The sequence below is a fragment of the Melanaphis sacchari genome, unplaced genomic scaffold, assembly GCF_002803265.2.
Source record: "Melanaphis sacchari strain LSU unplaced genomic scaffold, SCAv2.0 Contig105_pilon_pilon, whole genome shotgun sequence".
NCBI classification, from domain to species: domain Eukaryota; kingdom Metazoa; phylum Arthropoda; class Insecta; order Hemiptera; family Aphididae; genus Melanaphis; species Melanaphis sacchari.
The window spans coordinates 1356030-1377624 of record NW_020270395.1 but is presented as its reverse complement, the minus strand read 5'-3'; the positions used below and the strand labels follow the sequence as shown (position 1 = coordinate 1377624).

At 29.0% G+C, this 21595-nt stretch overlaps 1 protein-coding gene across 1 annotated transcript; it reads left to right on the top strand.

The window, feature by feature from the left end:
* Positions 1–2150: 2150 nt before the first annotated feature.
* Positions 2151–21217, top strand: LOC112603247. Its single transcript, XM_025351748.1, has 6 exons — positions 2151–2711; positions 14730–14897; positions 18322–18534; positions 19334–19524; positions 19843–20456; positions 20920–21217. Exons 1-6 carry the CDS (start codon positions 2598–2600, stop codon positions 20988–20990), a joined length of 1371 nt encoding a protein of 456 aa, XP_025207533.1. The 5' UTR covers positions 2151–2597; the 3' UTR covers positions 20991–21217.
* Positions 21218–21595: the final 378 nt, after the last annotated feature.

Below are 21595 nucleotides of genomic sequence, written 5' to 3'. Positions count from 1 at the left end.
AGAGGTAGCTCCAGAGACTTGGTTATGAGAGGCTAAATCATAAAAAGCATAATAATATCAAATTATACTATATTTTGTATCAATATACAATATACTTCATTGTTAATACTATAGATAATAAGTACATACGACATACCCCTCTATTTACATATTTTTATATGTCTATAATAGTCAATTATATATATAATGTTTTTTTTTTGTGTAATTTTTTTTCTTAAAAATATACAATATTTTAGAAATACAAGCTTGGGGTGACGGTTTTTAGCCTCCTCTTAGAAGCCACCTCTGTAGTTTCCAATTAATTTGATTTATTTAAAAGGAAATTTAAAAGCAAGGATTATGAAAACTTCATATTTCATTAATCATTACCGCACCATCTAAAAAAATCCATCATAATGATAAAATTATAATAACGTATTTAAATTAAAATAATTTAATATATTATTACTACTTTATGTTTAAATTGTTAAATTCAGAAATAAAAACTGTACCTATATAATGTATAGGTTTTAGGTAGGTATTGGCTGGTGGCTATAATTTTTGTAATAATTATTTATCCTTAATATTTGAAAAAAATTGTATTGAATACTTCTACTTAATTTTAATTAGGTACACAACTTTACTTCATTAAAATAATTACGATATTTATTATACAATGTAGTATTACTAGTATTATGCATATTGTATACCATTATAACTACGTATATATAATTTCCTTGTTAAAGTAGATTAATAATGATATATGAATATGTTATTTTAAGTATATGGCTAGCATCAATTAGTATTTAATATTATACTAATTAAATTACATAATTTTTTTGCCTTTTCACTTAGATACCTATTTAGTATCTATACAATATTTGGTTGTATTGGTTAAATAATTTTAATTCTATGGTAAACTATATTATTATTGTTCTTATTTATAACCACAATATTAATAAACAATAAATAAACAAAGTATATAATTTGAAATATATTTTCAACAAATAAAGTATTTTGATGAAGCTGTCACAAAAAGTAAGTTTGTGATATGGAACAGAGAGTTGTTAATACGTAGTACGCAGTTTTACAGGATAATTGATCAATTATATCATGCCAAATATACCACAGACTTATATTATACATTTTATAGCTAAATAAATTTGTACAAATATACTACTAAATAAGTTGATTTTTCGTAATTAAATTTGAAAGCTTTAGGTATATTTAATTATTTTAGTTTATAATAATAATAAGAATTAAAATATTTAGTAGGTACTAGGACACTAGGCACCTACTCATACAATATATATATATATATACTTATGAAACAAAAAAAAAACTACAGTAAATATAAGATATAGTCATATGGATATGGAAATATGATATCTTAAGGTTGATCGAAGCACTCTGTAGATTGTACGCCTCCATAGAATGTTTATTTAATATATATATATAGTCTATATAGTGTACAGACATTCACTTTCGTCGAGGTCTCCAAACAATGTGTATATTATTGTAGTCACAAACATAAAGTAACTATTAACTTTTATATGTTAATTATTTAGTATTAATGAACGGTTCGTTTTTATGATAAAACAAAGATTTAGCCATAATTTAAAAAACACGAAATTTTTTTATGTATAAAGAACGTTTTCAAATTTAAAAAAAAAATTATTTTTTTTTTGTTTGAGGGTGCGAAGAGGGTGTTTTGCTTTATAGTATAATACTAATAACGCTACGAGTAGTACAGTAATATAGTGATATACATTTTTTGTTATGGCAAATTAGTGCAAAACGTAACAATTTTGTATATTATTATACAGTCCGATATCGACAACATAATGTATCATTACACTTTCCAGACGACTGCGGCAGCGCGTTACGTTTTTTCGCAAAAGAACCAGTGAAAAATAATGCGCATGCATAAGTCTGTTGCAATCGCAATACAATACGACTATATACAATTTGTGTACGTTTTTTTACACGAATATTATTATTCAGTAAAATATACTGCAATACATATTATTATTATTATTATAGGCGCGTGGGAGGTCACGAGCTCGGATCTCACTCCATGCCCTTCCTAAACACTCGTCGGTGGTGGAAATCCGCGTCCGTTCGCTTGCTCGACCGAGGCAGCCGCGCTCGAGAAGAATATTTTTTATTACCTATACACGTATAACCACTGTCCGCTGCCGATCGTCTCTTGTCGCGTCCGTTCGATCAGTCAGTCTGAGTCGGTCGCCGAGCGCATTCGGCAATATATCTAGCAAAAATATTACATTACATAATACTAATACGATAATATATCGTTATCGAAATATCATTATTAAAAAAAAAAAAAAAAAACTCTGTACAGGCGCCGGCAGTAGATCAAGTCAATACAAGCGGTCGGCCGTCGTTGGTGGGAATCTCACGCGGACGTCATTGCCATCATACGTGCACATAAATAACCAATTACATACACTGCATCACGGCATCATATACTCAGGTCCGTGTCGCGTATAGTCGTCCCCGCTCGGCGCTGTACTTGATAAAGTCGATATAGTCTTCATATAATATTATAAACGCGGAGACCACGACAGCAGTCAGTCGACGCAGGAGACACGACCGACATGGACAAGCAACAGGAAGCCGCGGTAGCAGCAGCCGGTACACCATCGGAAGACAGCATCAGCATGAAAACGGAATATCCCACGCACGAGGTGTTCGTCTCTGAACCGCCACCGGTGAGTTGTAGTCGATAGTAAACATTGTATATTATATTATATAGTATAATATAGGTATTAAGAAAAATATTTCAAAAATGACCTGGGTGCCTATAGGTTTACGGTATACACAATATATCGTGATAACTATAGTCTATAGTTTTCAGTATACGAGTGTACCTTAAATTAATAATAATGACTACTATTCGACTTACGAGAAGCAATGATATGGTTTGAGGCGTTTGAGGAAAATCGTTGCAGGCGCCCGTCGTGCGGCGGCAATCGCGTCACACTCCACTTCGTGGTTCGCGAGAAAGTCGAAACACCACAACGACCGGAAGCGTATTTTCAATTTTGTTACTTCGAATTTAGATCTTTCCCATTCAGTGGATTGTAGATACAATTAAAACTAACTTGTTGATTTAATCGCGATAGGTAGCTACTGTGGTATATTACACCTATTGGTAGGTACCTAATATGATATTTTTAACGACACAAGTATAGGTATATGCGATATTCAATTTAAAACCCTAACGGATGATTTTAACGGCTGGGTGACGTAGAGTATGGGATTTTTCTCTAGACATCGAATCACGAAAAACAAATTATAAAAAGACGTGTTTTTTTTTTTGTTGTTTGTAAATTATTTAAAAGGACTTGCAAGACCGTTCTGTTAATAAAAAATGCCACAACAGTATAATTAACAATAGTCTTGTATATATATAAATACGTTATACAGTGTAGTATACCTACATATACATAATAAATATATAGATGTAATGTGTACATTAATTGTATACGCGTAGTATATTACTATTTACTTTTATATTCTACGTTCGCGTTTTTAGTTTGGTTTTTTTCACGTGAAACCTGTTGTCTGTGGGACAAACAATAGCCGGTAAAATTAATCGCTTTTACTATAATATATTGTGTACACGAAACGAGAAAGAAAAACTATTTAAGCGTGTACAGAAAACAAGCGCAGTACAATAACGCCGATTGACAAACGTGGTGCATATTATTTTAATATAATACGAGTATGTAATCATAATTGAGATACGATTATACCTACCTATCTACCTATATTATATAAGACACCTTTAGCAGCAGCCTCTCAGTCGTATCAAATTAAAAAAAGGGAATCATCTCTTGAGGGTTCCCGCGGGGTCGGTTCGGTAAAATAACGGCTACTTATCTAGTTCTCACAATAATAATTTATAATTATTTATAGTAAATCGTTGCTCACGGGAATGTGCCCAACCATAGTATTGTTAACACATCGTCGCCTAGTGCGTCAAAGAACAGCGTTCCTATTATAATAATATTATTATTGTCGTCGGGACGACGAATAATAAAAACAATAATAAAAAAAAAAATCTCTGTGCATTAACTTATTAATTATCTTGACTTTTTGTACGGAGGTGATGTGCGTTGCTGTACTACCGCCACCGGAGGGAATATAATATTATGTATTGCTACAATAATACACTAGCTGCATATACTTATATATATAAATGCTTGTACGTATACATGAATATATACAAAATAATACAATCATTATAATAATAAGTAAAAAGATGGTGTGTCGAGGACAACTGGGTATAACGACTGTAAACAATATGTAGTATAATTTATCCTTTCTCTTCGACTCTTGTGTTGAGCGTACAGACGTACATAGTATATGATGTATATATTATTATAAACGTTTTACCTTGAGTCCAATTCTTACAATGCGCACGTTAATGGTCGTGTGAGTGTTTTCGTTTCTATTTTTACAACAAATTACGATTTATAATGTCTTATACGTAAAAAAATCTTTTAAAAAAATCTTTTCATGCTTGATATACTGCAGTTAACTGCGTCCCCAACAAGGCTGTTGTGTTCAGCTATGTATTAGGTATAATATAAGTATAAAATACATAATTTATTCAGTCAATATACAGGCGACGGGATAACAAAATGTTGTTATCTTTATTGCCACTGGTTTTTGGGTTGACGTGAGAGGGCACCAAATTGCCATTAAAAATACCTACCTAGTTACTGCGCATTAAAATCTACAATTCTATCTGACGCATCGCACTTGGATTGCTGAGTTAGTTATATTCTCTGTTGCGTAATTTGGACTGAAGGTACACTCGTTTTCACAGAAAAAAAATTATTATTATTTTATTGTAAGATCTGAGCATGCATACCTGCGTCCTGCACTATGCCAGCAACAGTGCGAAAACATAAATATAGTAACAAAAACTCGAAGTAAAATATGTGAATGTCGTGATGTGCTGCATTAGGGCATTAGCTAAGCGTTTGTTGGTAAACCGGTTGTCGGATAAGGTTTTTCGAGTTTTGGGTAAGAATTAAATTTAACGAATCTTCTAGAATTTGTAAACAGTCTGGAAGATTTCCAGATAATATAGCTATAAATGTATAAGTACCTATGTATGTATATAATTGTATATTATAACTCTTCAAACGTAACGCAAAAGGTATAAAATTTATACACTTAGTAAATATTTACTTCTCATAACAAACTGAATATAATGTTTGCCAACGTATACATACATTATAATACATATATTATAATTAGCCGATTTCGATTATGCATATTTGGTTTATGATTAAATTCTTGATTATGACGCTTAATCTTTGTAATAGTACGAATATTGTGCGATCATTATAATTCATTATATTGTGCACTTTCCAGTATATTTTTAAGTGCACAAATTGCATATACGTGTTAAACTCAGTTTCACTCGGGGTACGATAAATGTATATGTATATTGTACACTCATACGCACGCTTTCTCTCGTGATACGACCCATTAAATGATTTATGAATTTGACGGTTTTTTTACATGAGCTAAATGCCTTTAATGACGAATTTTCGCATTCACTTATAAACACCATCGGATACTTTCCATTTCCATTAATTCACGACGTTTGAATGACATATTCTGAAAAATAACAATCTATCTGAAGTTTGCGCCGATTAACAAAAAAGAAAAAAGACTCATTACTGAAAATTAAGTTGTTATTGGTATGTTCTTGCTAGTGTAATTATATATACCCGTGTAGTTGACGATCATGCCACAGATTAAATAAAACTTTTAGTAAAACTTTTTTTATTTAATCTGTGATCATGCTATCCAATTATTTTTGAATTTTATAATTCGCTAATATTACCTTTTAAATACGACATTCGGCAGATTAAAAAAATCCTGATAACGATTATTAATAGTTAAGTTAAATAATGAATTAAAATTTTTACTTCAACTATATTCTGTTATTGAGAGAAAATCACATTTTGACATCTGGTATATTCGTATAAAAACAATAAGTATGTTAAATTATATAGAAAGTATGTTACACGATTTAAAAAAAAATATTCAAATACACCATATTATTCATATTTTTTTCTTACAAAATTTTAATTTATTATTATTACTATTACGCAACAGATACTTGTGGGTTTCTAAGTGTATAAATTTATGAAATTAGAATATTTTTCTTTTTACGAATAATAACAGATTTTCTCACACACACACACAATAAAGGAGACAATTATGTAATTTAATTTATAGTAGAAATAGTTGTTGTTGCTTGTTACATTATATGCTCTCTAATGAACAACAATTGTTAAAAAAATCTAATGAAATTCGATAGGCGTGTCATTGATTAATTTAACTGATAAGTGACGAGTACACACCATTTTTCCTAAAGTACTTAGTTATCCTTATTTTACTAATTTAAATATTAATTCAATAATTATCGTAGTTAACTAGTATAAAATATTTGTATTGTTATACAATATACTACATGGTATATTAAATATAAAGAGTAAGGAAATACTGTATGTTTTTTAATATTTCATATAATATGCCTGTAGTATATATATATTTAGTAAGTATACATTTTACCATTTATAAACAAAACATTTTATGTAATTATGCAGATATATTATTATGTAGCATTTAACTTGAAGATTAAAACTGAAATAAAATTTTATGACTAATCGTTTGCAGTAAAAATTTGCGATAATGAACATTATATTATTTTTCATATTAAAATTATAATAACAAAACGATAACAATAAATTGATAATAAATTTTTTTACGTTTTATTTTCTTAATCATAAATTCATTACATATTAAGTATGAGAAATAATATGCGGCTTACCTTATACTAAAAATTCTTTGATAAAATACTAAACAGTTAATTCTTTAATGCTCAGTTTATCACGAATTTCGTCTAAATAAAATAGAATAAAAACCATACACACTACACACATATAGATATACTGTTTAAAGTTTAAATGTATATTACCTGACGCAAGCAATAAAAATTTATTTAATTTTTTTTTTTTGTATAACTTAAATTTTTAATGAATTTTAATCAATATATAAATTATAAATTACAAAATAATAATCAGATAATGATATACGACTGAAATTAAACAAATATAGGTATCTATATATTATTTACTTACCTGTAATATTATACCCAGTGGCTAGTGGCGAAGCTAGCGAGGGGTTTTGGATGTTGTAACCGCTTCCCCCATTGATTTTTATTTCATTATTTTAATATTTTTAATTATTCAGTAAAGTAGCGATCAAAACAAGAAGACCATAGTTAATGTAATGAATTTCAAATACTTTTACATTATAAACAAAATAATTCTAATTAAAATCGCTACTGATTATACCACAATCAAATTTTGATAATTATACTATGGTATGAATATGCTGTAGTACGTCGTATATTTACTTTTTACTACTTATTTTAATAAATATTTTAATGTGCAGTATTAACCCATAATTGTTTTTTTCAATAATGAATGCATTCAATTAAATTATGTTTATAGGCTCCTCGATATTATTGGATATAAATGTGTATATCTACCTACTGGAATCAACAACGTTGTTGAATGTACATAATATATATTAAAGGTACAAAACCTTTTTTTTTTTTGACGTTTCGCTCCGATCGCGCGTTTAATTCGCCAAATTTGGAGCAGAATTAAAAATGCATTAAATTATGGAAAAAAGTGCACCCGTTCAAGTCAATAATAATAATATATTCTGTTTAGGTAGTTGATATTGCATAACGACTTTACTTTGTCTACTACCTATTATACACCGAATATCAAATTACACAACTGTATAAAAATAGGAACATATCACTTACACGCATTGCTTCATCACAATATTTTCATTCTGGTCCGAAACCCCGCCAGGTTCAATGAACCAAACGCTTTCTCCTTGTCGAATGAATAATAATAATAAACACACATAATATATAGGTACATGTATTATGCGTGTATACCTAATACACATTATATTCATCGGCGTACGCGGACAATATGACAAAATGATATAAAACGATTATTGAATAATAAGTGGCGAAAACTGCCTATATAATTGTATAGATATAATAATAATAATATGTAATATGATTTTTTTTTCCTCAATCGAGTAGAAATAAATATAATAGCTAACCACCATATAACAATATGAGGAAAAAAAAACTCCGACCCACAAAACAGTTTTTTTCCTGATTTGTGCCAAATGTTCTGTAACGCAATACTGTCTACCGCCGCCGTACCGTTATAAAATAGTATAGGTAGAGAGGTATCTATATAGGCAAGTACGAGCGTGTAACCTTACAGATGTCGTGAACCGTACCTAATAATAATAATATTGGAACCCGCAACCATATCGAACGTCGCGCGCTTACGACGAAACGATATTACGATAGTTAACCAGCTATTTTATGTGCTTATTTGTGCAGCACTTTGTTCGAGTCAGAATCGGAAACTCTAATTATTTTTGTACATCTCTGCGTAGGTATGCATAATGATGTATAATATGTACACAACGTAGGTAGGTTAATAGGTACGTTTATTTTTTATTGTCGTCAATAATTTGTACATTTTTTTTTGAAATTTATCTGATTAGGCATTCAATTGTACAATACTGCTGCAAGTACCTAACATGCATAACTGTGAATTCCGGTCGACGTCGATCATAATGTAATGTCAACCGCAGCTGCATTGACGACATTAAAATGTTAAATTAAATAATAATAATAATAAACGTACAATATAATAAATAAAGTACTTTTAACTTTTTATCATGATATCATTATAGTTTTGTCATAAATTTGTCCGTGTAAAACCAAAAACAACCCAAGAGTTATTACAAGTACCGAAAATTTAATTTATCGTGAAACGAAATTCATTACCTATTAACGTCGATAATAATAATATGTAATAGGTACTATATAATGGTATAAAACTATGCATACTGTTTGTTTTTTTTTTTTATACCGATTATGTTCAAAACATTTTTATATTTCTATTCATTATATTATTATAATAATAATATCTATATACCAATTAGGTACCTATATGTATACATATATATTTACATACAGCTATACACAAGTCGCGCATATTAAAATATCACTTACTTATATCATACGATTGTATACGCCATTTCCGTGATCTGCTGCAGCAGTGTGGTTGTATTCAACCATAATATATTTAAAACAAATCGTCATCGATCAAACACAAAAATGTTTTGAAACGGATAAATCGAGTGCAAAAACCGAAACATAAGACATTAGTTTTATACGCGTCAGTGTTATAAACGGTTTGATATAGGCAATAATAAACAATAATAAAAGTATATTATTTTGTTTAAAAAATAATTGCTTTGCTCTGTATATTTCTCGATACTTTCTCCGACCGTAGCTGTTTATTGTTATACATTGCTGTCATCCCGACGTGCCAAGAAGCTAACAGATGACCTTTGATCAAACATTACAATATTATATACTTACATTTGCTATTTAATTTTTTTTTTATCAACTCGACACGTTCGGTCATACCACAGTCACACCGGTCATGTGTTATACCACTAACCACTACACGATTAGTTTATAACAATCACTTATATAAAAACATACTATTATGTTATTTTTTATTATTCTGCACACAAATGTAGGCGATGTATTTGCAATATAAATATATATGTGAATCGTGATTATATTTTATCGCTAGAATATATAATAGATTTGATGGAAACGTTTTTTCTTTACTTTATTGTAGTTAAGGATTTGCGTTTGGTGATTTAAATATCATAATTTTTTTTCCCGACAGATAAGGCGAATTCATTGTCCCAATTCTATTCAACTATATATAAACTACCGTGCAATTTGTCTTACCATAAAATAGGAAATCGATAATTTATTCGTCTTGGCATGTTTGTATGTGTATAATTATAACCTACCAACTCGTTGTTATAATTAAACTTTTTATAGACTGATAAATAATTCCTGTTACGCGTCCGTTGTTTTCGCGCACTAAATAGTGATGGCAAATTATACATTTTACTATTACTATAATAAATAATAGATTAATTAATAACTAAGATCGGCTAAGATAATTTGTAATCCTATAGCTTTGCAATATTTTAACTGAACCAAGTTTAAATGTATTTCGTAAAAATTATTTTTCATTACTATTTTTAAATAATAATATGAGATTAAAGTACGCGAGTTTCTAAAATCTTGGTAGAAGTGCTAGTTAACTGAATAATGTATGCTTATTTAAAAGTTGTTATCAAACAATATACATCTAACCCATCTGAGGTAAAAATAGTACTTAATACTTGTTGTAAGTACCTACATTGTTGAATATGAAATCGTAAAATTATTTAATTATCTGTTTCAACATACCAAATGTTTTTACAAAGTTATAAATTTACAATAAATAGAAATAAACAAGAATCAATAAAGATCTACCTTCTAATTTTTTTTTTTGTACGGTATTCTAGGAAGATGTCTTGTGATAGGTGTGATTAAAGGTTTAGATGATTTTCTTCGATTTTCTATGAATAATTTGTTTTGGAGAATTTGAAATTTATCTATTTTAGTTAGGATTTGAGGAAGCGGTAACCCATAAATTATTCTTAAATATCCTAAAGTCTTAATTAAGATTTTACTAATGTGAATTATTTAAGTAAGTTTTTCTAACTAATCTAGGTGTATATTTAATTATTTCACTGAGTTGTTTATCTTAAAATCAATGCATATAGGCATATTAAATATAATAATATCGGTTATTCTAAAAAAATATACGACGTATACTTAAATTATTTTTATGTTTTATCTGCTAAAATATATGACAAAAAAAATTTTAATTTTACTATTTTAATTAGGTATCTAATGCACCTATCTACATTAATTTTCTGCCATATTATTTAAATAACATATAATATATTATAATAATTTGATAAAAGAGAAAAGTAATTAACAACGTATGAACTACAGTATAATTAGTTTGGTGGATATGTACAGAATATAAACATTTTCATTTTCTAATCTCTGACTCTGTACATGGCTTGCGTTATATTATTAGTTATTACGAATATCATCAGACGCAAAGCTTTTCTGTGTTATATACTACAACACAATTTAATAGCTGTATATTATACACAGATAATGATAGAGCATACTGTCATAGGTCATGACAGTGTTTTTAATATTCCATCATGTTAAGAAAGATAGTTTTCTATTTTTACGTTATAATTTTTATGATATTTTGATTTACCTTATATATTATCAACATCATGTTTCTTCATCAGCCACCTATATATAACGCTTTAACGTTTATAACTATAGTTCATAGTAAATCACAAAAGATTGACGAACTGTAGTTGTAGATAACTTGTATACAATTGTATAGTCAAAAGAATAATTAAAAAAATCTTATGATAGAAAGCAGCTTCCTCGTTAAGCTATCGTTTTTTTCTCCTAATTTTTCTGTCGGAATTCAATGGACATGTCTCATTAACTTTAACGTCCATAGACACGCTGGCTATTCATTACCTACGCCGTTATGTGATCAATTTATGTTAATTATTGACACGGAAAACATAATGAATTCGTTCGAATCAACGCACTTTCCTCAATAATAAAATATTAATCACAACACGCTCGACATATATGTATATATGTATATAAATGTATTAGGTACTGGTATTAGCAGTTCGTATACAGATCGAATTTCGAAAAAAAGAAAAGATTTATACTTGTATTATATTATATACGGTAGGTAAATAATATATTATACATACATCCATCATCACCTGAATTTTTTCGCAAGTCATTTTAAAGTGCACCGGATGTCCTGTTTGCGAATGTACGTTTTAAAATGGCGTATATGTATTATATATGTGAACATTGCAGCAATATGTTTCCGACAGGAAATTTATATATTATAAAAATATATAGTCATAACTAGTGGACAATACAAAATAATTTAATAAAAATAACAATACAAAATATTTGTGTGGATAAACGTGGATTAATCCCGTACAGTCACCTAAATTAATATGGGTGGTAACTAAGATCAAAGTATCATTACATAAGAATCCCATTTTAATTAAAAACTTTTGAAAAGTAATTGGGTTTCATTCGCAGCTATAACATAGATTTTGTCGAGTATCCGCGATTGTGGTTATCGTGACAAGATATTTTTTTTTAATTTTCAAAATATATTAAAATATTCAATATCGCGCAATAACTATACATGGACTATAAACCTACGTACCCATCAGTCAAAGATATATTTTGAAAAAGAATCGTTCTTGACAACCGAATATCCTCTGTAAACAGCTTCAGTTATGATTTTTAAATTCAATTCGACCACTATGTTATACGTCCATCGAGCCAGTCCGCAAGAGCGGAAATTGCAAGATATGAGTTCCTGAAAATAATCTGTATTTTTTTCAGTACCTACTGCACTTTGATTTTTCATTTTGATTTTATCCCGTTAGTAACAGCGGTATCGCGCCGTAGAACGTCATCCGTATATAAAATATATAGACACATAATATTGTAGCCTGCAGTAAGTATGCAGCCGTGTCAATGGCGATAATTGTCCGACAGCAGTGACAGCGAGCTGCACTTATTATTATTAATAATAATGATATTATATATATATATATCGTTTTATTTCCTTCTATATAGTTTTTGTTATTTATTATAGATTATATATTATTGGAAGTCCGTGACGGTACAACGGTAATCGAGAAAGTAATAGTTCGATATAAGCAGGCATGCCCCACGTTGCATTCGTAGGAAAACCGCAATTATGACTTTTCTTCGCCGTGGAAACAACGCCCGTAATACATTTTCAATTGCTGCATACTTATATATATATATATATATAAGGTATAGTTGGTAATAGGTATATTGTGGTTCGGTTAAGGTTTCTTATTACTACCGCGGAACAAATAAATGCATTTTGTTCGGAATACCGGGGAACACGAATTATACCTATAAACATTATATATATCTACCTAGGTACCTATAGTTACGCGCGCAACTCAACGACAACTGTTATAACAATGATAAAAAAAAAATTTAAAAAAAAAACATAATAGCATTTAATTGCGGTCAGCGTGGCGACAGTCCAGTTATATGAACGTATAACATATTAACACTACATTGTAGTAAAACAACGAACAGTGAAGCGCGTAGTTTAACTTATTATTACCTATATTATCGTGTTGGAAAATAAATATTGTTATTTAACATACTAACGCATAAATCGATAAAGACTAAAATATATTCCAAAATCGTGTGAAAGTTCTATTTTGTGGGTACTTATCTAAAAATATATTATAAGAATACTCAAACGATTTTATATACAAATCTATAGTATAATTATTTATAGGTACGCATCTGTCTGCCTACAGTTTATACAATATCCGAATGTATACTGCACAGAATAAATTAAAAATATTTTTTAACGTTTAAATACAGCTGCGAGGAGAGCTTAATCGAACTACGAGTTACGAGTCATGAAAACTCGTGATTTATCATCGTCACGAATTATACGCATATAATTTATATTATAAGCCAGTGGTGACTTGGAGGAATCGGAGGAATACATTTAATATGTATACTTACCTACAATAACCATGGATGCTTTTGTACATAATATTTGAAAATCGTGATCAGACATTCAGTCGTTATGAGTTGTGTAGGTATATATCGGATAGTATACAGTACAATGTAAAATAACACAATTATTAATAAATATCTAGCGCTTTAATCTACCTGCTATTTCAACATTTTTAAAATAGAACCATGTAAATCCGTGTGGCGTACATCCTCCTATTGGATTGTTTGGAGATCCTATTGTATTAATAACAATTATGGTAAAATTCGACCGAGTTGTGCGTAGGTACTTACATTTATATTATTATTTATTTTTGTTTGTCGGTGCGTTCTGAAACCTAAAAAATAACAATGATAAAAATAATATACATCTTTCGTCTCCAAATACATTGGTCCCAAAACGTGATTTAAAGGTTATAATATTAAATGATGGGTGTACTTAATCATTATATGCGCTTATGTGCATAGGTATCATTACTTCAAACAGTCCAAATTAGTTTTAAATCATAGAGCTTGAAAATTACTTGCTGGGTGGCAAGGAATCAGAATATCTATAGTAGATACCTAATAAAACAGTTAAAAACGTACCCAAAGTCTGTACCCATCTTAAATGATTTTCGTAGTCAGTGCTTAAGCATATAAAATAATATGTTTAATATGTTGTGAGTCGTTATTTTAACTAAAAAACACTTACGGTGAATCAACTAAAATATTCGTTTATTGTAGGTGTTCGGATCTTTATTCCTACACCAACTGTATGACATTATCCTAATTATTAGGTACTTTTAAAAACACAATTTCTGCTTTTGTACATAGATCAAAAACTTATAGTTTAGTAACATATCCGCAATGTAACACGTACACATTGTTTTCGTTATCTTGTTATGTTTAGTTAAAGAGACTTGGTGCCTCGCTATACATTGAATACCTTTGGTAATACGCTGAATTTATATAGTTATTTATTGAAATTATATTAATTAGTTTAAAAAAAAAAAATTTATAAATTATGGTTACTAGTTGTAATACCTATACTATTATTTTATATTATAATGACGTTTTAATGTACATTTTATAGGCGTACAAACTCAAAACTCGACCGACTGCCGTTCAAATAGCGAGAATAGCAGCATTCACCGTGATCGCGTGCTCGTTCATACTTGGATCATTCATGTTGGCTGCGGCTTGGCTTCAGGCGAACGCATCTTGTTCGCAGTTAATGCACGCCGAAGCACTCTTCAGACAGGTAGATTCAAAATAAATATATTTGCGAGATCCTGAGATAATATAACACCACATATTTTATAGCCAATCTCTCTCTCTTTCTTTAACAGCCCAGAGGCTGATGGACACCATTATTCCTATTTCAATCGCGATTTTCGGCTTTACTTTTTAAATTAATTTATGTTTCACACCCTAATCATACACTGTTTGTCTTATATATTCTAGTGGTGGTCTTTTTTTTCTATTATTTCCTTCTATGTACCTCTTTATCATCTTCCTAGTAGATTGTTATGTCTCAGCATATATTCAATTAGTTTAGCTTTTCTAATCTTCTGGTCTTTTAGGAAGTATCTTCTTTCTCTCATTCCACAAACTTTTTTGTTTTTTTTTTTACGATATATCCTATTTATTTCAAGATAATACTTAAGGAGTGTCTAGTGGTGATTCAAATCTCTGTTTTTTAAATAACTCCCACCCAACTTTATTGTAAATTATTTAGTAGATCATTTTTTTTAAACTGATTTATTTAACTTTAAATTCCAACAAGTAGTTTTTTAGTTATTGAAATGTTTATACGAGGATAAAAGGCCTTACAAAAATATAAAATAAACGGTATTATCGGATCAAGTGTTTATTTAAAAGGGAAGTTGTCAATGAAAAACAGAAGTTTGTATCTCCACAGACATTTCTTAAATAGTATAAAAATTTCAAAAATTTTAAAACATGGTCTTTAAGTATATTAAAAAATTTCAAAAATCATGCACTAAAATGGGAAGAGCATGCTCGGTGAATCGCCCTATATATATACATATAGTTTTTAATTACCAAAAACATCTTTTTATGAATATTTCAATCTGTATATTATATATAATTAATTATTAGTATTTTTTTTGCTCAAGACATTGTTGTTAAGTAATTTTAAATTTAATTATTTATTTTGAAGCATTTAATTCATTGAAATAAGTTTAAAAAAAATTCTGTTGAGACATGACTGTATAAAAATTCAAATATGAATTTAAAGTACTGTTTATTTCACTTTCATAAGTACTGAGAATTATTAGAAATTTCTTTAAAATCATGTCCACTAATCGCATTTACTGTGGATTAATTTATAGTTATGGCATAGAATTGTTATTGTCCGTATCTAAATCAAAATTATTTGTGCTGTTATTCATTACTTTTTATTATATTTATAATTTACATTGTTTATTATACAGTATTATTGTCATCTTAACGAGCGTTTTAATATTTCAATTAAGTGTAGGTACCTCCTATTTGTAAAATTTTTTTTTAATGCATCAACAGTTTATATGTATATATTGTATATATAGAATATACTGTAAAAATTAGTTATTAATTTAAAAAAATCATTTAAATTTACTAAACACAACGTTACAATAATGGATAAGTTTTAAATATTTTATTTTACAATTAAATACTTATATAGTATAGTTATTCTAGTTAGTATTTTATTTTTCTGTGCAAAATTGATTTAAAATATGATGAAAACTTGCATGTGACCACTTAAAAAATAACCTATTATAGGTTGGTTAAATAAAATTTTTTTAAAAAGATTTATAATAATCTGACGTATGAAAAGTGAGAACACTAAAGTGGATATAATATCACTTTCTTTGTATATCTACGTATATACCCATACCTTAAATTTATTATTTTTTGCTGATTTTACGATGACAGTTTTCCAGATTATAGAATTGTTTGGCTTTCACTATAAAATATAATCCACGCACAAACACAGTGAAACGGTTTTCCTTGTTTTATTTATTATTTGTTTTTTCTGTATATCAATTATATATAATATCGTTCAATGGAAATATCTGATACAATTTAAACCGGTCAGATAATTCTTTGTTATGGTATGCAATTTGTTTGTAAATAATAATAATAACAATTGCAAAAAAAAAAAATAGTCGATATATTTTACAAACAAAATAGTATTTCCGCGTTTGAAAATTCATTAAAACGAATTGGTCAAGGATCCGTACACACGCGTTGTTCGCAATACGCACGGCCCAATATGTGGGATATGGGTCAAGCGCGTACAACCTATAGGTACGACACGCGAGTAGGTACAGAGATTATTCAGTGTAACCGACCATTAAGTCCAGGAAACTAGTCGATTATGAAACACTGAAACCGTCATCGTATAGGCAGGCAAGACGTATCTATGATCAATAGAAAAAACGTATTAAATAACACATATATAGGTATTAGGTATTGTTCAATTCGATGACCAACTGGGCATATAGCTTGCGACTATGTTGAATATAATAATACATATTACAATTGTTTAATACATTTACTATATAGATCCACACAATTATTATTTTATAATTTAATGGCAACGCGAACCAAATATTTTTAAATGAATATTATTTTTACTATTATTCTTTCAAATATTCAACCAAATTGTACATAGGCATTAGATAGATACATTTGACAAACAATTTGACGCTGTATCAGTGTATATCTCGATTTAGTGTGGATTAACTCGGTTCATGGAAAAATCGTTATCAACTAAAAATAAGTTCAGCCGAGATGGGCAATTCACCTGTGGTCGATTGAACATAACACAATTGGTACCTATATTTTTAAATGACTAAACTTTCTTATAAGTCTAAAAACGATCTCTAAAACTTTAATCAAATTGTTCAAACAGCTTTTGAATATATATGTATAATCCATTTTGTGTACATTTGAATAAAACAAACAATAAATTAAATATTAATTTTTTTTAATAAAAAAAAACCCTACATCAACACAAAGGTGGATCGGTTAGTATATACACAATGGCACTCATAAATACAATTAATTCAAATAAAAAAATTATTCGATTTTCGTGATCAAAAATGAAATTTATGTACGAGTCATTTTATAACAATTTATATAATTTATAAGGATTGGAGGAGCTTGAAATACATTTCAAGTCTCAAGAAATTCATTTATATCTATTGGTATACCTAACTTTTATTGAAATTGGTCCAATAGTATTTTTAATATTAGCTATTAGTAAAAACTAATTTAAGATTTATATAAATAGATAACTATTTTTTTTTAATACCAATGTAATAACTACGTGTAGGTGGATTCTGTAACCTTTATTATATCCGTGTCCTTAAATAATTTGATAGTAATAATAAAAAAGGGGTTTCTTAACAAAGTGCAATTTGCTGAATTGTAACAATAAGAACAAATAATGACTATTAATTATTATGGTACCTATTATAAAGTGATAGAAATAATATTATAATATTAATTTTATATATTGATTAATATTTTAGTCTGTACGTTAGTATCTGAATATAGAGAATACTCATATAGCTATGTATAGTATATTATATTTTTATACTACCTGCACCCGCGCATAACTATATAACTACTATTTAAAATATGAAAAATAAACTTTATAATATTTATACTTAAAGAGTGAAGAAGCTGTAGACCGTCCACAGTATCAGGCACTGGTTGACCCTTTACAATCAGACGAAACCTCTGATTCGAAGCAAGAGGAGCTTCCTGTGCATCAGCAGTCGACCAGAAACGCCGAGAGTCAGACAACTGGTAATAACGAACAGCAACCGGCTGCACCAGTTCAAATCAAGTTTCCGATGGAATTAGATTTCGACGAAATTGTCGGGGTAAGTATTTGTTTAAAGACAGTATTAGTCTACGTCTACATTGGCGAAATCGAGGGGATGAGCTAAACCCTTTCAAGTTTTTCAAACTCCCCTAAAAACAAATAAAATATTTTTATTAATAAATATAGTTTAATATGTCTATAAAAAGTATCTAGATACCATTTATATTAATATAATATTTTCCTTGTAATGATGATAAATACCTATTTCATATTTGGTTTAAAAATAATTTATTATGCTATGTGGACGGCTGAAACTAACTGCCATTATTTTAAAAATAAATTATAAAAATCAGAAAGCCTGCTTCAGCTGCATAGTCTAATAGAATTCAATAAGTTCTGAGCAAAGATAATTTGAACATAAAATTATATGCAATAACCAGGTATAACGTATATTAAACTATTTGAGCAGTTTATCAACTAGATAATAAATAAAAATTATATGTGTAAACCGGAGTTTGATTTGTATAGGTAACATAAAAGTAATTAAATAACCTACGCTCGCAAACTAGATGAAGTAGTTTTACGAATCATTTACGCCAAAATCAATTTGCCAACAGATTAAATCAGGTCGTAAATATAGATACCTGGTTTTTATAATTTTTATTAAAGATTTTCATAGAGTACTTTTTGTATATAGAATATAGGTATTATTTTAACTACATAAATGATACAATCGGGTAAAAAATAAAAATGAAGTAAATTTTAAACGTTTTGGATCAATAGCTAGTTTAAATTAGACCAGTTGGTGGGATTTCACTCAATGAACGCTGTTCTAAAACGAATTTGTTTTGATAAAGGCTTTACTTGAGAAAAATCAACGTTCACGCATGAATTGTGTGATCGAGAAGAAACGCGCCGAGGAAGTCATGGACCACCAACCGAAAACTTTGCGTTTGCCGTTCGGAGTTAACATTACCACTGATCCTCGTTTTGAACACGTTACGGGTGAACGATTGAGCATCGTTTGCGAGAGTGGACACGATGAGAGGTATGTAAATATGATATATAAGTTTAGATCATTAGATCATTGGAAATTAATACATTTTGTTTCAATATTTGTTATTTACCCACTTATACCTACCATTTAATAGGTAATACCTTAGCTATATTAAGGTACCTAAATAAGTTTATGACTTATAGCTATTCAAATATTTCATTTAATATGAATGAGTATTATTTTAAAATAGGTAATATTAAAAGAGTTATATATATATATAGGTGATAGAAAACAACTAAAAATTATCTTTTTATACGAAAAGCTCGTAACAAAAAAGTAGCCGGCTAATCAATTAAATCTCAATTACAGACGAGCTCCAAGTTCGACGGAACAAATGCAACAGCAACCATCTATAATGATGCCGATGCCAATGGGCAACAATCCGATGACCCATTTACCAAGTATGATGGGACCACCACCGCCACCACCACCACCACCACATCATATGCCACATCCTCACCATCATCAAGGTCCAATTCCGTTAGCCATGATTGCCCGAATCAATGCCGACATCGACAATCAGCTTCAACTGCAAGAGCAACAGCAGATCGAAGAGCACATCATTCCCATCTTCCAACAGCTGTTACCTGAACTGAGACCATCATCCGATAACCACCACGAACAACAACAACACCATAAACAAGAAGCCGAGGACAGAGCTATGCCCAACAAAGTTCTATACCATCCAGCGATGGCTGAAGGAAGAGCCATGTACACCGTTGCTATATCTGACAAGCCAAATGGAGATGGGCCGATGATGCACCACCAGGCTATGCCGTCCGAATCTGTGCGCCAGAATGCACCCATGTTCCAGAGGGTTCCTATCCACGTGCCTGTGTCTATGATGATGCCACCTGGTGCCGGTCAATCGGTTCAACAAGATAATCCAATCGACGAACCCAAACCAGATCTTCGTCCACACTGTAAGTACCTATTGACAACTTGATTTGTACATATTGGGCGGTATAGTGTCTTTATTCATTAAAATGGAAGAGGATATTTTTTTAATTAATGATTACTTACATCAAAATCATTTTAAATGATGTACCAATATCTTTTTTTGAAAAGTAAAAATAATAAACCTGGGTATATTATTAATGATGCCAACATTTTCTGTAATTTAAGTATTGCAATTTCAGATTTTTTTTCTTTTAAATATTTAAATACAATTATTATTAGATCTTATAGGTAATAGACCAACATGTGCCTTTAACATACTATAAACTACATCTATATACATAGTTAACTAGTATAGATAAATAAAATGTTTAGAAGACACTTAGGAATTTAATTTTTATGTAAATAGTTTAAAATTGTTTAGTTTTATTAAATTAAGTTATAAAGATTATACTTTATATTTATTAATCTAATATTTTTCAATTTTAGTTGTTCACCCACGTTCAGTTGAGTCAGTTCATGAGATCAACCAAAATGAAGAGATGGATTCTAGAAAATGATTTTTCAATTTGGCATACATTATATTTTACACTAAAAAAAGAGTAGATCTTTTGTTAATGTCAATAGATTCTTAAAATAAGCCCAAGTTGACATTAGGATTACAAGAATCAAATAACAATTAAGCTTAAAGAATTTTCATGGATATTTAATGTCAAGAAATCAGTGTATTTGGTATACATATAATATATATTTGATCTTTGTTTACAACATATTATTTTTAAGTTTTGTTAATGTTAGTTGTGATAGATTAATAGATTATTATAAAATTTATAGTTTTGCTTTCAAATAAAATCTATATTTAATTTTGTTAAAATATATTTATTTGAATCATTTAGGGCTTACATACCAAAAAGTAGATTGTAGTTAATATAGAATATAGTTATTAAAAATGCTTTAGAGCAAAAAATAAAATGAAAATAATGAAACTAATTTTAAAAAGATCATAAAATTAATTATTAAGACTTGATAAAAAAATTATACAGATTTTGTATAAATAAGGTTGTATAAAAAAAAGTTTTATCTAATAAGTAATAAATCAAAGCTTACATTTAGTTAGTTTTAATAACTAAAACTAATGAAATATTTACAGTATAAACGTTCAATC